At 39.9% G+C, this 27,924-nt stretch overlaps 1 protein-coding gene across 1 annotated transcript; it reads right to left on the bottom strand.

Annotated features, from left to right (window-relative positions):
- Nucleotides 1-335: 335 nt before the first annotated feature.
- snrnp200 (small nuclear ribonucleoprotein 200 (U5)) lies at nucleotides 336-24,133 on the bottom strand. The gene is made up of 44 exons (XM_062051193.1): nucleotides 23,798-24,133; nucleotides 23,421-23,584; nucleotides 18,214-18,385; nucleotides 17,931-18,123; nucleotides 17,792-17,847; nucleotides 17,625-17,723; nucleotides 17,395-17,547; nucleotides 17,212-17,311; nucleotides 16,951-17,087; nucleotides 16,794-16,871; nucleotides 16,440-16,613; nucleotides 16,205-16,342; nucleotides 15,944-16,099; nucleotides 15,696-15,866; nucleotides 15,381-15,574; nucleotides 14,191-14,314; nucleotides 13,942-14,091; nucleotides 13,614-13,856; nucleotides 13,348-13,536; nucleotides 13,064-13,261; nucleotides 12,834-12,986; nucleotides 12,677-12,757; nucleotides 11,237-11,320; nucleotides 10,983-11,089; nucleotides 10,793-10,911; nucleotides 10,568-10,722; nucleotides 9,739-9,928; nucleotides 9,491-9,664; nucleotides 9,240-9,400; nucleotides 8,934-9,161; nucleotides 7,782-7,973; nucleotides 7,512-7,690; nucleotides 7,286-7,437; nucleotides 7,088-7,196; nucleotides 5,474-5,582; nucleotides 5,201-5,390; nucleotides 4,959-5,123; nucleotides 4,765-4,886; nucleotides 4,546-4,689; nucleotides 2,149-2,325; nucleotides 1,922-2,082; nucleotides 1,721-1,802; nucleotides 749-841; nucleotides 336-659 (listed from the first exon to the last, which is right to left on the bottom strand). Exons 1-44 carry the CDS (start codon nucleotides 23,840-23,842, stop codon nucleotides 510-512), a joined length of 6,411 nt encoding a protein of 2,136 aa, XP_061907177.1. The 5' UTR covers nucleotides 23,843-24,133; the 3' UTR covers nucleotides 336-509.
- Nucleotides 24,134-27,924: the final 3,791 nt, after the last annotated feature.

Raw genomic sequence — 27,924 nt, 5'->3', positions numbered from 1 at the left:
GGTAGAGTGGCCGGGTCAGCAATCGGAGTGTTGCTGGTTACTGGGGTTCAATCCCCACCTTCTACCTTCCTAGTCACGTCCGTTGTGTCCTTGGGCAAGACACTTCACCCTTGCTCCTGATGGCTGCTGGTTAGCGCCTTGCATGGCAGCTCCCGCCATCAGTGTGTGAATGGATGAATGTGGAAATACTGTCAAAGCGCTTTGAGTACCTTGAAGGTAGAAAAGCGCTATACAAGTATAACCCATTTATCATTTATTTATGTTCAAAAGTTTCAAACTAAGTCAAACGATTAAACGGCTTGACTTTTAGGTATGAGGGGCAAAGACAAGAAGTGCCTATTAGTCATTTATTAATCTAAAAAAATGTTTTGTTGTTGATCAGTGTACATCATGAAACTGACTTAAAGCTGTAAATAAAAAGACACGTGACAATAACTTGGAGCTAAACCCAATGTAATATATACATAAAAGCAGACAGTGACACCTGGTGGTGTTGAAAGGTGTTTGGATTAGTCCGAGTCACTGTCTGCGTCGCTGTCAGCCTCTTTCACGTCCACACTGAACTTGTACTCCTGGTCACAGCCCATGTATGCGTCGCTCATGAAGTACAGCGTGTAGTTGTGAACGCCCATCGCTGGTGCAACAAAATCCAGTTTGACCTGTGGGTTGGTACACAAGGTGATCAGCATCAAGTGTGTGTTGTCATTTTCAAACACCCACACACAATTTATAAATGCAGACTACAGACCTTTGCTTTCTGCTGAAGGGTCAGTCTCTTGATGGAGATGAGGCTGTTGGACTTGGGGTCTCCGATCACAACCCACCAGCCTTCCTCGCGATTCTGGACGAATGTATTCATTAGATGTAGGAAGAGGTACAGTAATACATGCGCTGTCCATATTATTACAATGGACAGCGCATTGATCAGCAAGATCCAATGAGTTCCATGTGTCAAAAATGTTGAATTGTTTTTTGATGCCATCAAGCGACTATAATATTGTATATCTTAAAAGGGTTTTAGTTCCGTATTTTCCGGACTATAAGTCGCAGTTTTTTTCAAAGTTTGGCCGGGGGTGCGACTTATACTCAGGAGCGACTTATGTGTGAAATTATTACCACATTACCGTAAAATATCAAATAATATTATTTAGCTCATTCACGTAAGAGACTAGACGTATAAGATTTCATGGGATTTAGAGATTAGGAGTGACAGATTGTTTGGTAAACGTACAGCATGTTCTATATGTTATAGTTATTTGAATGACTCTTACCATAATATGTTACGTTAACATACCAGGCACATTCTCAGTTGGTTATTTATGCGTCATATAATGTACACTTATTCAGCCTGTTGTTCACTATTCTTTATTTATTTTAAATTGCCTTTCAAATGTCTATTCTTGGTGTTGGGTTTTATCAAATAAATTTCCCCCAAAAATGCGACTTATACTCCAGTGCGACTTATATATGTTTTTTTCCTTCTTTATTATGCATTTTCGGCCGGTGCGACTTATACTCCGGAGCGACTTATAGTCCGAAAAATACGGTACAAACTTTTCAAATGACAAACCCTGTTCAAGAACCCTGTTGTATTGTATTCAGGAATTCGATCATTTAATTCCTCAGTATGAATGAATACTGATGGTCTTGACCTTGCCTTCAGCTCTTATTCATTGGATCTCACTGGGTTATTAAGGACAATAAAAAAAACTAAATCTACCTGAGGGAAGAGCGGAGCAATGACTGGCCCAGTCACCTCCTCCTCTCGCTCCAGCTGAACCTGGACCAGAACTGGACTGCCACTAGGAATAAAGGAAAGAGTTAAGCCTTCAAGTCAAGTAATGATGATTGTCCAGTTTGATACTAATGGATTCAATATAGTCCTTTGCTGATAAATCATGTGCCAAGTCTAAAAGCCAACCTCTTGACATTGTCCTTTTCAGAAACTTCGTAAGACAGCTCGATGTTGGGGTAGCGGTTACAGAAGCGAGCCACGTCGGCCATCTGAATGTCAGAGAGTTGTAGCAAAGCAGTTCTGTCTTCATCTTCCATCTCCATGATGTCGAAGATGCTCTCCACACCCTGAATGTGAACAATCATGTGATCGTTACTATTTAGTCTGAGGATTATGGTGTGACAAAATAATACCTTGTCTGTGCAGCGCTTGATGTGCTCTGAAGTGAAGAACGGCAGCTGTTTGAGGTAGGAATCCTTGGACCACATGGCCTGGGTGACCATCTGGGCCAACTCCATAGCTGCCAGCGCAGGACTCAGCCAGCCATTACTGGACAGCACGTCAACGCAGGCCTGGATCAGACGCACGGCCTGACAAACACAAGACGCAGGAGCTTAGTCGAGTTGTTCACCAAGTACAGTGGTTGTCTTAACTTCGGAGTGTTTGGAGATACCATCTGTTTCTCGGCTGATTGTTATGCTTTAAACATTTGCGTTACAAACAGGAGTTGGTGTAGCAAATGTCACAGTAAGCATTAGCTTATAGCTACGAATGGACATGACAGTGATAAGAAGAAGTTCATGATATTCATTGAATTAAAGAAATCATCAAAAACATGACAGGGAGTGTCGCTAACTGGGTGAAGCAAATTGAGCGCAACAATGCTAGTGACGCAGAATGAGTCTACTGCCAGCCCAGAGTGTTACAATGTATATACAGCAGACATTTATCCAAGAAAATATGGAAAAGCTGCTGATGGTGTATGTGACAGAAGCAGCTGAAAGGAGATACCTCGGAAGTCAACTCACTGAAGTAAATGCTGTACATTATTATTACATGACTTCAAATAATACTGTATTTGTTAGTAATACATTTTAAGGCTGTCAAAAACAAGTTAACTCATATGATTAATCAAATAATAAATATTGCATTAATCCTCTATATACGAAGCTTAAACAGGCAATTTATTTTGACCGTACATGCTCCTTTACCTCAACTGTGGATGGTTAGTTGTCGGGTCAATGCAAAGATAAGTGGAGAGACTCCAATCGTTGTGTTCACTGGAAAATTTCACTTTAAAATACACCCTGTTTGGATTTTAGATTAAAATGTAATCAAGTTTTGAGCCATTTAATGACACGCAATAAGGTAAACAGTTTTTCAAATGTTCCTGTATGACATTGTGACAACAAAATTGGATTTGTGTCCAAATATTGGGCTCTTTTTTTAGGTTAATATGAATTATGCACGCAAGTAATAACCGGTGATTAATCATGATTTATCAAAATTCAAAAGTGTGATTAAAATTCTTATTTGACAGCACTAGTTTTTACGCAATATTTTTTATCTAGAGGTTTTTTTCCTTTTTAAGAGGCATTTTACATGTGTTAGGGGAATCATGTTTTCCACCTCTAAAGGCCTTAGTGGCCACATGCGTGGACAGCACCTTTTAGCTCTTATTTCCAAAATTGTGTACACTACAGAATTGGGGTCTTATGGCCGCTTATGTGGACACCTATAGTATAAGAGTATAACATACAATGGATTTTTAGAAAAAAAAAGTATAAATATAAGAATTAGCATGCCACTAAACATGAAGTACACGTTTGTGTACTTATGGACTAAGTACCGTATTTTTCGGACTATAAGTCGCAGTTTTTTTTTCATAGTTTGGCCGGGGGTGCGACTTATACTCAGCAGCGACTTGTGTGTGAAATTATTAACGCATTACCGTAAAATATCAAATAATATTATTTAGCTCATTCCCGTAAAAGACTAGACGTATAAGATTTCATCGGATTTAGCGATTAGAAGTGACAGATTGTTTGGTAAACGTATAGCATGTTCTATATGTTATAGTTATTTGAATGACTCTTACCATAATATGTTACGTTAACATACCAGGCACGTTCTCAGTTGGTTATTTATGCGTCATATAACGTACACTTATTCAGCCTGTTGTTCACTATTCTTTATTTATTTTAAATTGCCTTTCAAATGTCTATTCTTGGTGTTGGGTTTTATCAAATACATTTCCCCCAAAAATGCGACTTCTACTCCAGTGCAACTTATATGTTTTTTTCCTTCTTTATTATGCATTTTCAGCCGGTGCGATTTATACTCCGAAAAATACGGTACATCATATCAAAAGATGATTCTTAGTTTTTATTCTAATTAGGGTCCAATAAGCCCAAATAGCAAAGAGAAATAAAAAAAGCATGTAAAAAAACAGCTTGGGCCTTAAGAGGTTAAAACGAGTGGAATGCATAGGGAGTCGCACTCTATTCATTTTTGTTCTGTTCTGTTCAAGTGCCTGGGATGAAACGAAGCGAGAGTGGACAAAATGTGCGCGTGTCTAAAACACACGCTTCGGTTAACTTTCAGTTTCATTGGACTACGCCCAAACAACTCCACCAGGGAGGGGCCGCAAGGAGGACAAAAGCATTACCACTAATCAAATTGATTTCAATTCATTTGATTTGAGATAAAAGTGTTTTGTGTTAAGAGCTCCGTCACAGAACCAATTAAGCTTCTAAATTGAGGTACTACGGTTTGTAAAAGTGAACAATTATCCTATGTTCCATCCACACCTTGCTCAGGATGTCCTCAGTGTCCGACTGCAGCTCAGCACTCAGCTGCATCCTGGAGAGGTGAGCCTGAAGTAGCAGGTTGGTCTTCACGTGGGGGTCGTTGAATTTGGGGTTGTTCAGCTTGTGGGGAACCTTCTGGGCCAGCTGGCGAACGAGACAACGTGACATTGTGATACAGGTGAACATCTAGTTGAAAAGGTGCGAGTGTGATGTGTTTACCTGCCGGAGAAGCATGTCCTCATGATGCCTGATGGGAATGTTCTTATACTCGGCAGCGTTGGAGATGATCTCGATTAACCCACGGATCTTGGTCTTGGCGTTGAGCGACATGCTGAACAGCTCTGCCAAATAAAAATAAAACACTTGAGCTACGAGTGCAGGAACAAAGCCCACTTGGAGATGTTGTCACTGACCGATGGTGGTGTAGTTGATGTAGTAGTAGGCGGCGATCATGCCCAAGTTGAGTGGCGCCACGTCCATCTCATCCTCAATGCTGATGCACTTGGACTGCTCCAGGTCATGTAGCGTGTGCTCCACCAGCTCGGACAAGTGATCAGACAGGTGGCGATGGGACATGCCTGTGATGAGGTCAGCATACGACTAATGAAGTAGTACACTCCACTTTCTGTTGATTCAGCATAGTTTCATGTTTTACCTTGAAGATTGTAGTAGTTGGGATTCTGGGTCATACGCCGGTACAGGAATGTCCAAGTCAGGTAGTCCACCGCATCCTGCTTGTTCTCCACCGTCTTGGTGACAATCTCTGCATTGAAGTGGTCATGGAGACAGTGGTCCAAGTGAGACTCCACAGGGAGCGGCTCGTAGAGGAACTTCTTGAAGAAATCCTAAGAATAAGCACAAGGAGACATGTTTTTATATTGCTGTCCTCTCAACGCCCTAAAAAATAAACCCAAAGAGGATGTTATACCTTCTTGGAGCCCTGACACATGATGACACAGCGTCCCTCGTCATCTAGAATGGGTCTGTTGGCTTTTCCTACCATCTGGAGGACATCATATATGGGATAGTCCACATAGCTGCAAGAATGATGGAAATGATCACATGTAAACAACTATCAAAGGAAAATATTGTTGTGCAGAAAGGCATGATACACCAGATTCTCTCATGCACCACAATACCAAAACATCTGTTAAATATTTGCTGAATTAATCCTTCAACTTTTATAGGAACTCATCAAACTGGTAGTGGATTACCTTACTTGTCCTGGGCACATAGTCAAACAATCTATTAATTGAACGACATGTGAAAAAGAACCCAAACCTTTGCCTAAATCGATAGTTTTTGTTTTCTGTTGCTTCCAGATAGGGTGAAAGAGCATTGCTCTGAGCACCAGAGTGTGTTTATTGTATGGCAAAATTAAATGAACGCAGCAAACTCTCCTCAGTCACCTACAATCTTTGTCTCTATGGTGGGAGGCGGGAGCCTATCCCAGCTGCATTCTGGTGGAAGGCAGGCTACACCCTGGACAAGTCGCGACCTCATCCCAGGGCCAGCACAGATGGACAACCAATCACTCACACACACACTCACACACTGGGGCCCAACTCTAGTGTTGCCAATTAACCTATCCCCAGGTGCATGTCTTTGGAGGTGGGAGGAAGTTGAAGTCCCTGGGGAGAACATGCAAACTCCACACAGAAAGACCCCGAGCCTGGGGATTAAACCCAGGACCTTCTTATTGTGAGGTACATGTACCATTGTGCCGCCACAAAAACAAACCATCAGAATGAAACATTTTTGACGTTCCAATTACAATGGTAAAAAATACTAATGAGAAATAACAGTTTATTCCGTCTTAAAAAGGGTTACTTGCATTATCATTATTATGTATTATGATTACTAGGGATGTGCTGATTGATCAATTGGTCAGTATCGGCCAATTTTCATGAAAAACTACCAATAGCGATTAATGCCTTTCAATGTTGATCCCTTCTGGCTGACAATTCGATATTAAGGGTAATATCAGTTTATGATAGATACTAAAGTGATTAGATCGATATTTTTATTTTCTCAAAAAACTTTTTTGTTTGTTTTTGTTAATGTTTTTACAAATTCAGAGAATTGGACAAAGAAATACTTTAAGGGCCAAAACCAAAGGATTGAAATGAGTAGTAGATAGTTTTTGCTTTTGTTTAGTAATTGTGTACTATTGACTTTGTTTTGCTCATAAAAGTGGATGTAGTAAAAATAGAAAAAGGATCTAGTTTAAATATCGTGTTGATATTGTTAAACTGTCAATGGCTCTCAACATAAATCGAAACATTTACAGTTAATACTTGTATTAATCGGTTTTGGTATCGGCCAATCGGATTCGGCAGAGTAGAACCCTGATCGGAACACCCCAAATGATTACGTTACATGTACATTACATTATTTGGTCTAAAAATTTACTGACAAAAATGTGTAGGACTATATATCGTTCAGGAAAATGTGTTATCCGTCCAGGCCTATACCTTATCCTTTAAATAAACCTGTTTCTTCCACACAAATAACCCTACAAAGAACAAACAACTCCACTTACGAATGGATGATGCCATTATAGTACTGAGTGTCCATGACGATGACAAGGTGTGCAGAGATGTTAACGCCCCAGCAGAGGGAGCGAGATGACACCACCACCTGGACGGCACCTGGAAAACAAATAGGCAGGAGAGGAATAATCAACCATTCAATCTGCACAATCTAACCCATTGCAGTAAAAGAGCATCAGGGATCGTACCCGAGTTGAAGAGCTGCTCCACTATTTTGCGTTCAGTTGCAGACAAGCCCTCGTGGATGTACCCCACGCCATTGGCCAGAGTCTCTTTTAGGGTTGCATCAGTTATTTTATCCAGGAAAGGAGCAATATCTGTCTCAGTGCAATGCAGAAACCTAAAAGGAACAAATATTTACTCTAAGTATTGCGGTGTGACCTGGCATCAGCAGCAACAGGAGTGCACACTGACCTTTGAGGAACCACATCAGCAGCACAGAATGTGAGAATGTCGATAGCTGTGAGGCGAGTCTGTCTGCGGGAGGGCACAAACACCACGGCTGGTTTGGAGGGAGAGTGTTTCATGATGGCATGATACACCGGCTTGGCCATTGAGAGCAGGCGAGTCTGCGTGTGACTCACATTGAAGCCCTAAAACACCCAGAAGGAGAATTTTCAGTAAGACATTGAATGTGCTATTTACTGTTATGTTGAACTTGACATTGGAATAACATTTACACACCTGGATGTGCAGCTCCAGAGGCACGGGCCTCACGTTGGGGTGGAAGTTGAATGTGGTTGTGGTGCTGCATCCCAGCCAGTGGGCCACGTCTTTGGCGTTTGACAGAGACGAACTGAGGGCCACAATGCGGATAGGCCGCTCAATCTGAGAGGAGATGTACCTCATCCTTGAGCAGATCACCTCTAGCACAGGCTAATGAAAAGGGTGATAATCAGGACAGGGTTTTATTAATTTGTGGCAGTCCGCCACAAGTACAAAATAAAAAACAAATGTACAAGAGGGTAACACTTTAGTTTACAGGCCACAAAACATTGACTAGTATGTGTTTTAAAATTCAAGTTTGAGATTTGAGCAACAGGTAGCAAGTGCAACGTTGGCAATATATTCCTTTTTACAGAGTTTGGTGACTATATGCCAATAAGTAAAAATGCATTTGCTGTTTTATGTCAATTTTGTTACGCTAAAATACTCATTTAACGTTTGTACTAATTTAAAATGATCGCAATGCTAATTTTCATTAGCCTATCAATGAGCTCGTCCATTGTATGTTAGCATTAAGCTAACGGCATAAGAGCCAACCGTTATCCTGTAAAGTTGCATTGCTTTTTTTCCAGTCTATACCAAGCCGTATTGTCAATTCAGACATGTATGTGCACCTAATGTGTATATTAATATACTTTTCTTTGTGTGGTTAGTTTTAAACCAACTTTATTGTGGATACTATCAATTAACAACCTCAAAAAGTTTTTTCATCTCCCAATTTAAAAAGACTGTTCAACTATCTGCCAAACTAAATCACAACATTCAGGGCAGAATAATACATAGAAATAAACCAGGGGTGTACAAAATAGAGCCTGTGTTACATTGTAGTAATAAAATGAGCAGCAACAAATGAAAAATAGAGCAAAATTATATAAAGTAACAAGAAAAATATATATCTAATAATAACATATTTGTCTTTAAATATATTGTGTGTATAACATTATTTTGCCTTTAAAAAAAGTGTCAAAGCCAATTATGCAAATTGATTAATGTTATATTAACATAGCCCTGGCCACGCTTCCTAGACACAAACAGCTTGCCAATCTGTGGGAAACACTGCAGGATGAATGTTGTGCTAGGCTTCAATGTTTCATTTGACAATATTCTTACCCCATTTTCTCCACCAATGAGGTGTGTCTCATCCACGATGAAAAGACTGACATTCTGGACATTCTTCCTCTGTTTCCAGCGACGAGACAGGATGTCCCATTTATCAGGCGTGCTGACAATAATGTCTCCTTTTCCTAACAACTTCAGATCGGTGCTGGTTTCTCCTGTCAGGAGCACCACCTTTTTGTTAAGGATGTCTTGGAACTTTTGGTGCCAGTCGACAAACACCTGATGAGAGGACAATGTAAGAAGTCATACATTCACAGAACTTTAGCTGGTGGATTTGATAACCCAGTGACATCATACTTGTTCTGCAAGTGCCTCCATGGGGGTGATGTAGACACAGCGACCTTCTGCATTGTGAAGCAGCATCCTCAGAATGGCAAACTCGGCACAGATGGTCTTTCCGCTGCCAGTGGGCGCTCCCACAAACACATTGTCATCACTGTTGTACAGGGCATTGAACACTGGACAGATGGCACATAATTACTCTCTTTGGTAAATGATATACACTCTGGAGGGAGCAGTTACATGTTTGTATTTTTCAGATTGTGTACCTTGCGTTTGAATAGGGTTGAAAAAGGGGAACTTGTTCTGGTAGAGGGCCTCAAAGGCAGAGTTCCTGAGGGCAGTGACAGGTAGGGGCTGCAGGTCCAGCAACTCGGTGGGTGGGGGGTACTTCTCAGGGAGGATCAAGTGGCGGAACGACACTGGAAGCTGGGTCTCACAAGCTGAATTAATCAGAAATATATTAACGAAGTTGCTTGAAATGAGGAGAGGTTTGTACAAAAAGACTTTCACTTACAAAGCCAGCGGTCAGAAACCACACGGATGAAGTACTGCGGGGGAAGAGGCTCGAATACCGGGACAAAGAAAGTCACAAGGTGCTCGTCCTGAGCGTACTTTGCTTTGAGCAAGAAGTACTCATGGTGGAGGATGACCTCACTGTCCACGTCCTCCACCATGATCCAGAAAGCCTCTGATGAGCCATGAATCTAAACCGCACAAACAAATGTATTAGGAAAGTTCCCAGTGTTGTGCAGCGATGAACAAAAATGAGCGGTTAATTATAATCTGTAATTATTCTATTTTTCAATCCCACCTAAAAAATGATGAGAAAAACCCTCAATTTGAGGTATTTTCATTTAAATTAATTACATCATTGTTAACGTTAAATGTTTGATATAAAACCAAAAAAGTGTCTTGATGCTTTGTTAACAGAGGCAGTTTTAGCCATTTATTAAAATCTATTTTCTTTTGTTATCCCTAGCACATGTTTAATTTTTTTATTTTTCCTTATGGTAGTTTTGAAAACCATAGAGAAAATGTATTTCTATGTACATATTTCAAAACAATATAGAAACGGGTTTATATATAAAGGTTTATATGCTTTTTTTTTTATAAAAGAGAAGATGAAATAACATTAAGCCATCACTTTTTGAAGGTTACAAAGGACAAAGCAACTATGCTGACATCTGAGTAATAGATATCATGAGATAGGGTTTATCAAGTGACAATAACGTTAGAGATTAAAATTGGATTAAAAAAACAATGTGCTAAATATAACTAACTAATTGCAATTAACACAATAATTTGACACCCCAATGTACAAGTAGTTATTTCTAATAACTGACCTTGTCATCCCACTGGAAGTCAGGAGTGATGGTGAGCTCTACTTTGAGAGTGGAACGGGTGATGGGCTGCAGATGGACAGCCAGGTCTAGTTTCGGGAACTGGTGGACATATTTGTGGATTGTTTTCCCCATTTTTGGCATTCGGATAAGCTCCCCTGAAAAAAGAAAAGCATTGATTATATGGTTCAAACTATAAATGGCATATTTTGAAGGAGGGGAATTTACCAATCTCATTGTGGTTGAGGTCATAAAGACGCTCAAAGGGGAAGTTCTTTTTCTCGATCTTCTTGATGACTTCTTCTGGCAACTTCTTAAACTGTCGCAGCGGGGACATGGACTGCCACCTGAACGAAACCAAAATGCACAACCTCAGAATCTTGTCTTTGCAAACCAAATCCAAACAAAATTTACTTACATTCTCTTGTCAATCATCTTGCAAAGATTCATGGTCTTGTCTGACAGTTGAGCCCATCCTCGGCTCAGAACAATCTCAAATATAGCTCGCATCAACCTTCCAGCACTCTGCAAGAGGTGGTCAACATTGTTTACTTTAAAAAAGCAAATACAAATGATCTCAATGCAGGAGCTACATCAGAGCATGTTATAGGATGTCATTAAATTATATTTTGTTGGGTTAACATTTACTGAGTAAGTAATCTGGCTACATACCTGTGTCACATACACCATGTCTGCCATGAGGGCAAAGCCTTCAAGTTTTAGTTGAGAGATGAAGGCCTGAAGCAGCACATTGATCTGTTAGGAAAAGACAAAACAACCAATGTAAAAAAGAAACAAAAGGTAGAAAAGCACTCAGAAAGCGCAGACCTCCGCCAGGCCCTACCTCCCAATAAAGTTAAAAAGTTAAAAGTCCCGATGATAGTAACACACACACTAGGTGTGGTGAAATTATCCTCTGCATTTGACCCATCCCCATGTCCCCCTCCTGGGAGGTGAGGGGAGCAGTGAGCAGCAGCGGTAGCCGTGCTCGGGAATCATTTGGTGATTTAACCCCCAATTCCAACCCTTGATGCTCAGTGCCAAGCAGGGAGGCAATGGGTCCCATTGTTATAGTCTTTGGTATGACTTGGCTGGGGTGAAAATGTCATTAAAATGTGCCCATAACCTTTAGAGCTATCTATAGCAGAATATAAAAAAAATTAAAATAATGAAGTCTCTTGTCGGTCACTCACTGTCTTTGTTTTTGCTGGCGCTAGCATAAACACAGAGAAGTAAAGGTTTGTAATGTGAACAAAAATGTATCTAATGGAAAGGATTCCGATCAAGCCCATAATCTAATCCAAAGGTGTCAAACTCAAGGCCCGGGGGCCAAATCTGGCCCATTTTATGTGGCCCGTGGAAGCCTACACATAATGTGTCAATAAAATACTACATCTCTCTTGCTTAAAATGTACTGCATGTTATTGCATATCTTCTAAACTTTAATGTCTAATTATGCAACAAAAGAACACGCCATTCAGACATTAATTTTACGTGCCTGCCAGGCAAAACCCATGGGCCATCATTGTAGCATCAGTTTCCTGTGTTTTTGTGTTTGTCTTTTATTTGCAATACTTCGCCATGGCACTAAATGCTAGAGCCAAGGGGGAGGAGGGAGAATTCAAATTGAGCCTTAATATGCAGTTATAATAATCTTTAATTACAAATCCATAAATTAAATAAATTGTAATACAAGTCAATGTTATATATAGTTACTGTACTTGCAGTCAGCTTTCAGCTCACCGGCCAAATTTTGTTAGCCAAATGCGACACCCAAGTCAAAATGTTTGGACACTCCTGGGATACAGGTTACAAAAGCTCCTTTTGGCAGCTGATCTATGACGTATATCGCAGCGAGTAAATGCAGAGATGGCCTAAATAAAACTTTTGTTGAAAATAAACTAAAAAAAATAAATAAATAAAAATTCAAAATCAGAATAAATAATTGTGATTCAGATGTAAATCGATTTTTTCCCTCACTACCCCTAGTAATAAGCTAGTAAATTCAATTGCATTTGGAGAGAAGTAATGCATAGTGCTTTTTGGAAATTTAGGCAACATTGGATTGCATAAACATTTCACTTGTATTATTGTTATTGTCACAATAAATACCTTTGCGCTTGGCTCCTCGATGCTTTCCTTCACTGGAATCGGAACTCTCTCCAAAAGCTTCTGAAGTTCCAACTTCTCCTCCTAAAAATAAATCCGAAGTCCAATGAGAAAATATGCATGTTTCCACATCAGCCTGACATCTTTGCGTCCATCATACCTCTCTCACAGTGATGTTCCTGAACTCAGAGGAAAGTGAAAAGACACGGAAGAGTTCAATCTCACTGAGGGTCGGTTTCAGCAGTTGGTTGTAAGTTTGAACAGAGTCATGTGTAATGTAGAAGTGACTGGCGATGCGGCCCAGATCTGTCACCTATAAAGACAAAATGAGACCAATACAGAGTTGTGTATTTATGAAATGGAACAATAAACACACACTCCGCTACATACCTGGAAATTGCCAGTTCTCTTGTCATATTTGATGAGGGTGTTCTTGTCCAGTACATTGGCAGCAGTGTGCAACAGGTCAGTTCGTCGTCGCTCCAGCAGGGGGTCTGCAGAACGATCATCATGGGAGACCCCATACAGCGTTGGGTTGCGAAGCATTCGGACGTAGAGGTAGGTGTAACCGAGCCAATTCACTGCATCCTAAAGTATAAGACAAAAAAGTTGCAACTCGTGTTTTAAATTCTCAAGTTGATGACTAAACACTGAAGTTGATGACAGCAGCTTACCTTCACATTCTGAATATTTCCAAGCACAATCTCCGCATTGAGCATGTCAGGAAGCTTTCCCACCATCTGACTCTCTATGGGAAGCTGCTGATTGAGCAGGGACAGGTAATACTGCAGCTCTCCATGGGACGTGATCAGGATTCCTTCTCCCTTGGTGTCATATTGAGGACGTCCAGCTCGACCAAGCATCTGAAATCGGTTACAGTCAATCAAGTTATTGACAGGTAAAAATGGATTTTAAATCGTTGCGTGCTCTTTACACTGACCTGCAAAATGTCGAGGGCTCCGAGTTCAGTCCATCTGCCTTTCTCAGGACTGTACACTTGTGTACCTTTGATGATGACAGTGTGTGCTGGCAGATTGACACCCCAAGCCAAAGTTGCTGTGGACACCAAAACCTGAATGTGTCGATCAGCAAACAGATCTTCCACCAGCGTACGGTCCACTCTGGTCATTCCGGCGTGGTGGATTGCAAAGCCATAAGGTAGCAAATCCTTCAGCTCGAGGTTCTGTAAAAGAAAAATCAATTTGAAGACATCAGAATTCGGCAAGTGTCATTTATTAGTAATTAGTTGCACTTGTCCGGCTCATCACCTTGCATTGTTCTGCTTCAGTGCGCAACACTTCAGTGGAGGCTGAGCCCTCTCGCAGGAAAAGACCAAGTGTGTCCTTCTCCAAGCACATGTCTCTTATGGCCCTAGCTGTCTTTCCTGTCTCTTTTCTAGAGTGGACAAATACAAGGACCTGGCAGAGACAAGCAAAAGTTAGAAGTCTCCTAAATGCCATTTAACATTATTGTAGTTCATACTAGTTACTTTCAGCTGGTAGCATATGCACACTTACCTGGTTCTTTCCAGCATGCTCCATTATCTTCTCATAGACAATTTCATTCATGATCTGGAAACGTTTAATAGCTTTCCTCTCTGTGATGCCCACGTAAGTCTGCTCCAGGGGAACTGGTCGGAAACTGGACAGAAGGGAACACATTATTACCGTTTGCTGAAGATGTGTCTAAAAGCCACAAAAGGGTCTTACCTAAACATTTAATCTTTACATGGCATCCCTGAAGGGCTGCAGCAAACAATTAGTTCTATTTTTGTATCTGACCGTTTTAGTGTAGTGGTTTTACAAATGAATTATCCCAAAATGTACACTTTTCTTTATCTATAAACTTTCAATACATGTTGTTTGGGTGGGGATAAAAAGGTAAATTACTGACAGAATTATTTTACTTTCTCTTTCATACTGGAAAATCGCCCTTGATGCCTTTTTAAGTGCTCGTGGATTGCAGAAGTGCTGCTGTGTAAAGCCATTTCTAATTTGTACAGTTAAAAATGCACCCTGTTTGTGTTTTTTCTATAACTATAATCCATTTTACTTTAATATATTTAAGATCACTGAATGATTTTGCTTTACAATTTGTAATCACAATTTTAATCAGTAGAAAAAAACACAAAGGCAGCGTAACTATATCAACTAAATATTTAAACTATTTCATCATTCTCTTTAATTACAGACAATTGTTTAGGGAAAATCAAATTAATACTGTAGTGCGCAATAGGGCTGCAGTGATTAGTCAACATTGTCGACAAATGTCAATAATAAAATTTGTCGCCGACAACAATATTTGTCGACATTAGTCATGATGTCATCACTATTGTTTTTCCGAGGGGAGGTGGGCCCATGCCGCCAGTCGCAAAAACATCGCCAGTCAAAATGAAAAGTAGGAGAACATTTCCTCTTATTCTTGTTAAAAACATGCTCAGTTTGCAAAGTATAAATATCAAAGTTTAAAATATCAATCTAACCACTAAATCGATCATATACTGTTGATTTGCGGTTAGCATGTTTTAATGTCGCTTGTTGCTTTCTTTTTCGATGTCATATTTTTTGCTTTGTTCTCCAGTGATAATAATACTTGTAAGAAATGCAGTTTATTTGCCAGAATGCAGGTAATATTAACTTGAGAGGTTGCTCAGTATTTATGTTAGTTGATTTCGACTAAGTGGACGAATCGCCAGAGCCCAACATACCTGTTGTCGAAGTAAAAGAGTCCCTTGGCAGGATCAACACGCAGGCAGGTGGCAACGTCTTCGTAGTTAGGCAGTGTGGCGCTGAGGCCAATCAGGCGCACATCTTCCTGAGTCAGCTCCACATTGCGGATGGTTCTTGCCACCAGAGACTCCAGTACAGGACCACGGTCATCATGCAGTAGGTGGATTTCATCCTATACAAGCATTCACATTATTTTTCCCCAAACAAACTAGATTGTTTTCTTCATAACTTTTCCATTTGTTTTTACAACTACCCATTGTTTGTTTGTTTATTATTAAGAAAATGGCACTTACAATGATGATGAGTCGCACAAGCTGGGTGTAGGTACGCTCACCACCTTTACGGGTAATGATGTCCCATTTTTCAGGGGTGCAGACAATAATTTGGGTGGCATTAATCTCCTCTTTGCAGAGTTGGTGGTCTCCTGTCAGCTCAGATACCTTGATGCGGTACTTCTCCAATCGCTGAAAGCATATTTACAGTATAGATAAGAGGCTTTTCATTGCAGATAGTATTAAATAAGTCACTCTTTGAGACTTACCTTACTAAAGCTTCCCACCATCTCCTGTACTAGGGAGCGCATGGGTGCGATGTAAATGATCTTGAAGTCATTTACATTGATGCTTCCATCCATGTTAATATGTTTACCAATTTCCCTAAGCATTGCCATTAGAGCAACATTCGTCTTACCAGCTCCCTGTATAAACGATGAAAACACAGTTATAGACATCGAGGCACTATTTCACAAGTTTTGCAAACTACAAATGTATGGTTGTAAATTAATACAATCAATTCAACATACCGTTGGTGCACAAACAAGCAGGTTCTCATCAGTCTCCATGGTGGTTTTAAACAGCTTGCTTTGGATGCGATTCAGAGTTTTGAAATCCTTAAAGCCTTCCTGTGCATACTTGGGGAGCTTCTCAGTGGAAACAAGCACCTAATTCAACAAATGAGCAGACATTAGGCTAAGGTCCACTCATCCCCTCGGTGCGATGCATGTGTAACTACAAGAATTTGGAGGAGGAAAAACAAACCTCGTCGTCACCGAAGGGCTTGGGTTTGAGTGCGGGCACGTGCACCTCTTCATAACCTTTTCGTTGTTTGCGGAAAGACCCATCAGGCAGCTGGCACCGCTTGTTGGCCATGAAATGACTTCCCTGGGTGAAGGTTAAGTCTTCAAGGTCCAACAGTTGTCGTGGAGCAACTGTCTGCAGAACACGGATGGATGTCAATGTCATAACTTACATGTACATACTAGCTTTAGCTGTGCACACATTTCCCTATGGGGAATCTAGCAGTCTTTGTTTGGCTCAAAACGACAGATATTCATAAATGTCAACCTGCTTACATAATGTATTACAGCTATATAAACCATGTTGGGTATTCACCTCTCCGTGTTCTGTATCCATTGCTTCCATGTCATCCACACGAGACTTCCTCACCCTCTCCCTGCGAGATCGTTCTTCCTGCAAAGCAGATGTCCTCATTGAGATATGATCACTTGCAAAAGCGGTGTGCCAATAAACACAAAGTCATCCACCATACACGAATAATATCCTCCTTCTCCGTCTCCTGCAGCTGGTACAGAATCTTTGACAGTTCCGCATCAGACTCCATCTTTCCAATGATCCGCTCTTTTTCTGCCTCACTCTGAGCACTTGCCAGCATCGTACAATATTGAACTGTGAGGTGCAAAAACATAAAAGAAAATTGAACACAGAACAAGTGAAGTACAGTATATTATCAAGGACAATGTATACATTACGGTGAGGGTGTTTATAGTTCCTTGTTACAACATAGACTTACTCATGCGACGATGTTGGCGGAGAATTTTGATGAAATCAAAAGTGTTGAAACCAAGAAGCAACACAAGCTGGTTCTCACACTCTCTATCATCACTGGCAGTCTGAAGAACATAAGAGAAAAAAAAAAACAATTTGGCAAATGCAAAAATCTATTTTGTAGGTATCAAAAAGGCAATTAACTGACCTTAAGGATTTCTAAAACCTCGTCAGCTTTCTTCTGAGAGACGATAGCATCGTCGTAAAAGCGACTGAGCTGTCGCTGGAGCCAAAAGGCGTCAATGTCTCGCGGGTGGAGATCCTTCTTTTTCACGGTCATCACGTCGCCTGTGGCACCGAGCTGAATGGGGGTGTGGTGTGAAGAGTTGTATTTATTTGTAAACAATACAGCTCATTTAAAGCCCAGTGTGTACTTACATTGGCTGTAAGAGTGCAGCCCACATCAGCTTCCTCTCCTTCACTGTCGTCATCCGAGTGCTCGTCACGTACTTCTCCACACGAGTCTTCATCACCCTCCTTGAACGTAAGAAACTGTTAAGCTACAAATCTGAGGTTCCACAAAATACTCTCTAAGACAAATGTACCTCCTCGTCCGATTCAAATTGGACATTCACGCCATATGTTTCGTTGATGTTCTCATCTGTGAAAAAAGAAAATGACCACTTGAGTACCGGTAAGTACAATGGTAGGTATTTTTTGGTTGACAAACTATTTTGATCTTACCCATATTCTGCAAGTCCTTGTCGCCCCCGTAGTCAGTAATCTTCTTGCCCAGGTTGACCAGCACGTGGTAGCGGGTGTCATCAGCAGGTCCAAGAAGCTGCTCCACCTCACGGCGCCTCTCTTTGTCCCTCATCTTATCATTCTTTAACACAGCCAAGACTTCGTCCGCTGCTCCACATAGAATATCACGTGGCTATATATAAACAACAATAACGTCATGGTATTTTTTCAGAGAGAGATTCCAAACAAATGAGGTTACAAAGTTGTAGTAGCGTTCACCAACCTGATCTCCCAGAGCAGCATGGATGAAGCTGAGCAAAACCTCATAAGTCTCTCTGGTTTCTTTGGTTTTGGGCTTGTATACAATACCAACCATTTCATCAATACCTTCTGACAAAAGAGTAAAGCCCTTCATCTTGTTGATATCATGTCTGTCTTCATCTCTTTTACGCCTCCTATTTAAACAGAATAATTAAAATAATTAATTTGATGCCACTGAAAATCTACAACACAATTAATATAGTATCATATTAATATTTTTAAATTTTACTGACTCATTTTAAGTAGGGGAAATCCATTCTGCCACAGTCACATTAAATTTTCACAACAAACTCAATATTTAAACTAGTTCAAGTACAGTAATAATTTACAAAAAACAAAAAGCATTGCATTTAATGGGTTCCATTAAAAAAAAAAGACCACCACCAACACCTTGCATCTTACCAATAGTGTTTTAAAAGAATAGATTTAATAAATAAATGTCTAGATTTGTCACAATTAGGAGGTTAAAGGACCCCTCTAATGCCAACAACATTGGCACTTATTTCATAGCTCTGGAACTAAAAAGGATGTATACAGGTACATTTCCCCCAAAATAGAAAAGTAGGGATTTTAGGCTAGTTTTCTAACAAGTTTCAGCACATTTTGGAAGGCCCACTTTTAGCTCCAAAATGATGGCAGGCATGCACTAGCCAGCTGACGTCACCTACAGAAGACTGGAAGCAATTTCCTAATACGTAGTATGTCTTTTGGTAGCATCATCGTCTTGAATGATGTTATTTTTGTTATTTTATACATTTCCAAATTATTGAAATATGAGGAAAGCGTGGTGGAAGGCAAGCTGCTAGTACAGTATTGTATTTTGCATCCTTTTGTAATGACGTTTTCCTTAAGATACTTGGGAAAATGCTGAAAGAAATTGAGGAAAGACAGCATATGGTGTCTATAAAAGAAGATATGGAAGAGCAGGAAATTCTGGAAATGGCAATTCTTTATTTTTTTCGCTCATAATGTTAATCATATCAGTTTTGAAGTAATCATGAACTACAGGCAAAAAAACATTCAATTAAGTGACAAAAATAAAAGGGAAAATGAGCGCCAGTTGTGTAGATGGAGTCAGAAATTCCAAATACTGTAAATTGTCTAATGATTACTCAAAAACTAAGTGATGATATGAGAAAGTACTCCCATATTTATTTTCATGAGCAACAAATACATCAAGAGAACGTGTTAGTGAAATTTCGGTCATCTGAACGCTATGGCACCTTCAAACTTTTTTATAAAAAAATGTGGCCAGAATAAAGCGAATAGCGGTCTTGGCTGTCTCTGCAAACTCATGCCCATCGCACGTGCAAATTTACGAAAGAGATCTTTCAGAACAAAAGGATTTAAAACAAATTATATGGTTGCTATTTTGCTGCTAAACAGGTGAGGGAGATCACAAACTTCTCTAAATAATGCTTCGTTAATATAACATTGACCAATTTCTGTGTAGTAGTAGTGGGGTGTATCTGACATATATGTACAAGGAAGAGGGTGGGATTAAACGCTTGCTGCTCGTTGGCAAACAACATATTTAACAACTGGTAATGCAGCTGAGATAGGCTTCAGTATCCCCCGCGACCCCGAAAGGGACATCTGGTAGAAAATGGATAGATGGAATATACTGTATATGAATTACAGGGTTAGTGCATGTGCCTCACAATATGAAGGTCCTGAGTTTAATCCCGGGCTCTTTGTGTGGAGTTTGCATTTTCTCCCCGTGACTACATGGGTTCCCTCCGGGTACTCCGGCTTCCTCCCACCTCCAAAAACATGCACCTGGGATAGGCTGATTGGCAACACTAAATTGGCCCAAGTGTGTGAATGTGAGTGTGAATGTTGTCTGTCTATCTGTGTTGGCCCTGCGATGAGGTGGCGACTTTCGCCCGAATGCAGCTGAGATAGGCACCCCCCCGCGACCCCGAAAGGGACAAGCGGTAGAAAAATGGATGGAGTAGGGCTGGGCGATATATCGATACACTCGATATATCGCGGGTTTGTCTCTGTTCGATATAGAAAATGACTATATCGTGATATTCGAGTATACGTTCTCACGCAGTTGCTTTTAGCTGCGGGCATTACATTACAGGCGTTTCTCACTCTTTCTAGTCTCTCCTTCTCACAGAGATATAAAACAAGCACACCTTCTTACATACGTTATATACGTATACACCCTCACGGAGCAGAGAGGTAGCGGCATGGGTAACGTTAGCTGTGGTGCGAGTGGTAATACGAGAGAAAGGTGCGAATCTGGTAACAAATGAAGGAAGAAATCATTCCCAAGAAAAACAACTCGGGGTCCATCGTCTGGCGGTGGTTTGGCTTTAGGCGGGAATATGTCGAACAGACAACCATAATATGTAAGTATGCGGCAAAAGCGTTGCTACAAAAAGTAGCAGCACTACTAATTTGTAGCATCTTTTGAAAAGTCACCCGCTAAAGAATGAAGAGTGCTTGAAACTCTGCATGTCAACATCTCCGTTCGGTGCCACACCAACAAAATGCCGAAGCAACCATTTCTACATCAACACCATATTAAAAAAATTATCAACAACAGAAGGAGATAACGTCCGCAGTAACCTACCACATAGCGAAGGACATACACTATTTGATTTCCTATTATGCAGCTCATTTTTATTTGACAGTTATTGAAATATCTCATGACATCATGCACAAAAGTGCACTTTAGTTTTAAACTATTGTAGTGGCGTTCTGTACAAAAAGTGCACTTTAATTTAGTGTTGTTATATGTCATCTTAGTGACATCATGCACAAAAGTGCACTAATAGCTTGTTTTAAAATGACTGACAATTTTGGAAGTGACATGAATGTTTGTGCCACTGCTTAAAGGCCTACTGAAACCCACTACTACCGACCACGCAGTCTGATAGTTTATATATCAATTATGAAATCTTAACATTATAACACATGCCAATACGGCCGGGTTAACTTATAAAGTGACATTTTAAATTTGCCGCTAAACTTCCGGTTCGAAACGCCTCTGAGGATGACGTATGCGCGTGACGTAGACCGGGGAACACGGGTATGCCTTCCACATTGAAGCCAATACGAAAAAGCTCTGTTTTCATTTCATAATTCCACAGTATTCTGGACATCTGTGTTCGTGAATCTGTTTCAATCATGTTCATTGCATTATGGAGAAGGAAGCTGAACAAGCAAAGAAGAAAGTTGTCGGTGCGAAATGGACGTATTTTTCGAACGTAGTCAGCCACAACAGTACACAGCCGGCGCTTCTTTGTTTACATTCCCGAAAGATGCAGTCAAGATGGAAGAACTCGGATAACAGAGACTCTAACCAGGAGGACTTTTGACTTCGATACACAGACGCCTGTAGAGAAGTGGGACAACACAGACTCTTACCAGGATTACTTTGATTTGGATGACAAAGACGCAGACGTGCTACTGTGAGTATGCAGCTTTGGCTTCTAAACATTTGATCGCTTGACCGTATGTGCGCAACTTTTTTTTGCGTATGTACGTAACTTTTTTAAAATATATAAGCTTTATGAACCTTAGGTTATCTTTTGGGCTGAGTGATTGTGTGTGTTGATCAGGTGTTTGAATTGTATTGGCGTGTTCTATGGAGCTAGGAGCTAGCATAGGAGCTAGGAGCTAGCATAACACGTACGTAACTTTTTAAAAATATATAAGCTTTATGAACCTTGGGTTAGGTGAACGGTCTTTTGGGCTGAGTGATTGTGTGTGTTGATCAGGTGTTTGAATTGTATTGGCGTGTTCTATGGAGCTAGGAGCTAGCATAGGAGCTAGGAGCTAGCATAACACGTACCGTACCGTACGTGCGCGTCACGTACGTAACTTTTTAAAAATATATAAGCTTTATGAACCTTGGGTTAGGTGAACGGTCTTTTGGGCTGAGTGATTGTGTGTGTTGATCAGGTGTTTGAATTGTATTGGCGTGTTCTATGGAGCTAGGAGCTAGCAGAGGAGCTAGGAGCTAGCATAACAAACACGCAGGTGTTATTATGCAGGATTAATTTGTGGCATATTAAATATAAGCCTGGTTGTGTTGTGGCTAATAGAGTATATATATGTCTTGTGTTTATTTACTGTTGTAGTCATTCCCAGCTGAATATCAGGTACCGTGAGTATGCAGCCTTGGCTGGTAAACATTTGATAACTTGACCGTATGTGCGCGTCACGTACGTAACTTTTTAAAAATATATAAGCTTTATGAACCTTGGGTTAGGTGAACGGTCTTTTGGGCTGAGTGATTGTGTGTGTTGATCAGGTGTTTGAATTGTATTGGCGTGTTCTATGGAGCTAGGAGCTAGCAGAGGAGCTAGGAGCTAGCATAACAAACACGCAGGTGTTTTTATGCAGGATTAATTTGTGGCATGTTAAATATAAGCCTGGTTGTGTTGTGGCTAATAGAGTATATATATGTCTTGTGTTTATTTACTGTTGTAGTCATTCCCAGCTGAATATCAGGTCACCCCCGGCTCTCACAGCATCTTCCCTATCTGAATAGCTTCAACTCCCCACTAGTCCTTCACTTGCACTTTACTCATCCACAAATCTTTCATCCTCGCTCAAATTAATGGGGAAATTGTCGCTTTCTCTGTCCGAATCTCTCTCACTTCATGCGGCCATCATTGTAAACAATAGGGAACTTTGCGTATATGTTCAACTGACTACGTCACGCTACTTCCGGTAGGGGCAAGCCTTTTTTTTATCAGATACCAAAAGTTGCAATCTTTATCGTCGTTGTTCTATACTAAATCCTTTCAGCAAAAATATGGCAATATCGCGAAATGATCAAGTATGACACATAGAATAGATCTGCTATCCCCGTTTAAATAAAAAAAATTCATTTCAGTAGGCCTTTAATAACTGTTTAATAAATACAGTTTTGGTCAATTGACTTAGTTGTGATTTCCCTCTCTGCATGAAAGTTTAAAATGAGCATATATTAATGCAGTATGAAGAAGAATGTTTTAATGTAGACACATAGAATCATCATACTGTTGTGATTATATGCATCAAGTGTTCATTCATGGCTAAGGCAAAATATCAAGATATATATCGTGTATCGCGATATGGCCTAAAAATTTCGAGATATTAAAAAAAGGCCATATCGCCCAGCCCTAGTTGGAATGATGTGAAGGTATGTGATAGGACAATACTCACTTGTCTCGTCTCTCCTCCAGTTTTTGAGGTTTGGTCCTCTGAGCTTTGTCTCCCATTTTTGTCCCCTCCAGCTTCCCCACCAGGGACAGTACCTCTCCCGTGGGTTCATCTCTCCGTGTGCGGTCGATAAGGGACCGATCGGCTTGCAGCACCAAGTTAGAGTTCTAAAGTTGAAAACAAACACGGTTACTGTAATGCAAGCATGTACAATGGACCTACGGCGGCTAGACGCTTATGACCATGCTAACAAACACTGACGTAATTCATAAAACAACATTCTATCAAAATACCATTTTCCAGTACATTTAGGTCAGACAAAAGAAGGTGATTAACTATAAAAATCCTAATTAGTTAGATAATGGATAAAAAATACTCACCGCCTTGTACTCATACTGAAGACTACGAGCGGTCACATCTGCCATGGTGAGACTTTTCTCCTAGCTTTAGCGCACTTAAAAACTGCCGTGTTAGAGGCTCAAAATGTTCACAAAACTCGTCCAACGCTGTTTTTGAAAGTCGACGCAGGTATCATCGGTGCATGGCTCAGCTGCTTATCATTAGAGTTTGAGCAAATATTCAAGTTTTTGATTTAGCGAAACGCGTTCCTCTTACGTTACAATAGCACTGCTAGCACGAGCGCCCGACTACTTGCCACTTCCGCTATTTTCGTTTCCGGTGTCAGAGGTCACAGCAGCTAGCGCGATACTCTAAACAAGCAGCGCCCCCTAACGGGAACAAGGTACAAAGCACGTGTAGGGAGCCGTTAAAATAGGATAGGTCATCACACGCCTACAGATTATTTATTTTTATTTTATCATCACGTTATTTATTTTTACTTTTTTTAGTTAAATGTTTAAGATTAAATGTTTTTTCCCCAAAGAAAACAACACAACACTTTACAAGCGTCTTTTTATTGTTTTGATTGAAACTTTTATTAGTAGATTGCACAGTACAGTACATATTCCGTACAATTGACCACTAAATGGTAACACCCGAATAAGTTTTTCCAACTTGTTTAAGTCGGGGTCCACGTAAATCAATTCATGGTACAAATATATACTATCATCATAATACAGTCATCACACAAGTTAATCATCAGAGTATATACATTGAATTATTTACATTATTTACAATCCGGGGGGTGGGATGAGGAGGGTTTGGTTGATATCCGCACTTCAGTCATCAACAATTGCATCATCAGAGAAATGGACATTGAAACAGTGTAGGTCTGACTTGGTAGGATATGTACAGCGAGCAGGGAACATAGTGAGTTCAGAAAGCATAAGAACAAGTATATACATTTGATTATTTACATTTGGTTGTTTACAATCCGGGGAGGTGGGATGTGGATGGGGGAGGGATAATAGCAAACATGGCCTATCCCACCTTAATGCAATAATTCTTAATGATAATGACCATACAACGCAATAGCAGTATACGTTTTAATCTAGACCAACACACGCATGGTGTATTAACTGTGTTTTAAAACAATAAAGAATTAAAGAATTCAAGTACCAATGATTGTCACACACACACACTAGGTGTGGCGAAATTATTCTCTGCATTTGACCCATCACCCTTGATCACCCCCTAGGGAGGTGAGGGGAGCAGTGGGCAGCAGCCGTGGCCACGCCCGGGAATCATTTTTGGTGATTTAACCCCCAATTCCAACCGTTGATGCTGAGTGCGAAGCAGGGAGGTAATGGGTCCCGTTTTTATAGTCTTTGGTATGACTCGGCCGGGGTTTGAACTCACAACCTACCGATCTCAGGGCGTACACTCTAACCACTATGCCACTGAGTAGGTCAAAAATGCATCATTGATGGACAATATGTGATGTAGATTTTTTTTTTTAACCTGACACAAAAACTGATTTATTTTACCGAAACAAGATGAATATGAGAGACTAGTTTGCTTATTACCTCAAAGTTATTTAAAAAAAATCTTACATTATAATAACCCTAACTCCCAGGGGACAAAGGCTGTATTTTTCTGCATTTTTGCCATAATTGTTGTTGTGTTACTCTGTTGTACATTATTTTTCTGAATGTTTTTTTTCCACGTTGAAGTTTTAAAAATACAATTATTTCACAGGTGTATGATACACTGGCATGTATCCCGCAATGCTGCACAGCACATAAATCCTTCATTTTTCAAAGGGCATAAAAAATGTTTATTTGTAATTTTCTTATTTTGTCCTCACATATCTCTATAAACTTCAGACCTAAACAAAAATACCAATAATGTAAGGTTTTTCTTTTTTTTAACCCCTTGGCCTTTTGATCAAATGTTGTCACAGTTTTCACATAATATTGTATACGATTGCATAACATGAGTTATTTACCTGATTTAAACGTGTGACGTTAACTGATTGAAAGTCATTCAAAGGGTCAAAATTAAAAATAAAACCTTACAGGTTTGTAGGGCTGCAACAATTAATCGATTAAATCTATTAATTTGATTAGAAAAAGGGTTTGATTTATATTTCTGTTGCTTCGATTAATCGTTTAATGAGTGTAAGTATTAAAGTACTTTCTATTCTATTCTATTCTATTCTAAATAAATACAATACAGACCACATGCAGTGCCCGGAAATTTAAACACGCGGACAGAATTTCTGCATGGCCTCTGCAAAAGTGCGCACATGATGGTCTGTGGGTGTCGTGATCTGTGTGGTGGCATAAATATGAGATTTATTTTATTTAAATTTTTATAATTTTTTTATTTTTATCGTTTAACACATGTTAAAACTGCAATTTCAATGTGGGCAATGTGCATTTATTGTTTTATTTATTTTTTAATGAATGTATTAATCAATCCAACAAAACAATACACAGTACGATAATAATGCAATCCAATTCCAAAACCAAACCCGACCCAGCAACATTCAGAATAGCAATAAACAGAGCAATTGAGAGCAATTGAGGACACACAAACATGACACGGAACAATCTAAAAGTAGTGAGACAAAAATTAATATTATCAACAACAGTATCAATATTAGCAACAATTTCAACATAGCAGTGATTAAAAATCCCTCATTGATATTATCATTACAAACATTAATTGAAAAATAATAAAAAATAGTGTCACAGTAGCTTATACTTGCATCGCATCTCATAAACTTGACAACACATTGTGTCCAATATTTTCCACAAAGATATAATAAGTCATATTTTGGTTCATTTAATAGTTAAAACAAATTTAAATAATGGATGATGATTCAATCTATTAATTTGATTATAAAAAGGGTTAGATTTATATTCTGTTGCTTCGATTAATCGTTTAATGAGTGTAAGTATTTAAATAAACACAATCCAGACCACATGCAGTGCCCGGAAATTTAAATACGCGGACAGTTTCTGCACGGCCCCTGCAAAAGTGCGCACGTGATGGTCTGTGGATGTCGTGATCTGTGTGGCAGCATGAATATGAGATTTTTATTTTTATTTTTATCATGAACGAACATACTGTATGTTAAACTGCCATTTCAATGTGGGTGATGTGCATTTATTTGAATAAAACAAGAATGAATGTTATGGCAAGCAGACCAGTTGTTTATTTCAGCTGTTTTCCCTAAAATTCGCATTGAGCTAAATTTCCGATTACTTAATTATTCGAACAAAATATTCGGTAGCCGCAGCCCTACATTAAGACATTTGGCCAAAAAAAACTATGAATATTTTTTTACCCCCTTTAAAAACTATATAACTTTTATGTTATGTTTGGCTTTGAAGATATTTCAAATCAAATGTTCCCAGAAGGTTAATCATAAATAATGGGAGCCACTCACAGAAAACACGAAACGTATTTGGGATTCACAGGTGTGACAATTGGCATGGCAGTCAGTGAAGCTTTTGTTCTCTTTTGCTCTTCTTCCCCGTAGGTCAGCATAAAATGTAGGTCACGTATGAATGTACTGAATCCCCCTGCCACCTTTCCTCACAGCAAAATGTTACCTTCAAACACCATGTTTTTGTTATCTAATGTGTCATATGAATCCTCCATTGTCCTCTGCGCATGTCCAAACAATGTGATCTCTTGTCGCCCTCAGTCATAGGAACACCACATGCGCAGGCCTCAGCTGTCTGAGCAGCTGTTTGCCGTGACGCCATCTGTGAAGCCACTCTGAGCTCCCAAAAGGGGTAGGAAAAGAACATACTGTTTTTGAAGCACACGCAATATGAGTCCGGCCTGTATGCCTTTTGTACAAACAGTGCAACAGAATACTCCTCTTCCAGGGTCAAGGGGTTAATACTTCCTGTGTGTCAGTGTTATGGCCAGTTCCATGTAATAACATGGGCTGAAGAGAGGCATTACAGGTTCCCTCAATTCATATGTTCCTGACTGAAAATAGAACACTTCAGTTAATTTGGTCATTTTGCTCGCATCATGTTTACGGCCCACTCTAAAAGCAAAAAATCTGGTTCATGTACATACTCAAATTATGAGAAAACGCTAATAAACACCATTGAAAAGACTGAACACACAGCAGGCGGCTTGG

This window comes from Entelurus aequoreus, linkage group LG06 (genome assembly GCF_033978785.1).
Source record: "Entelurus aequoreus isolate RoL-2023_Sb linkage group LG06, RoL_Eaeq_v1.1, whole genome shotgun sequence".
NCBI classification, from domain to species: domain Eukaryota; kingdom Metazoa; phylum Chordata; class Actinopteri; order Syngnathiformes; family Syngnathidae; genus Entelurus; species Entelurus aequoreus.
The sequence above is the reverse complement of the archived record's forward strand: the minus strand, read 5'-3'. Positions and strand labels throughout refer to the sequence as shown.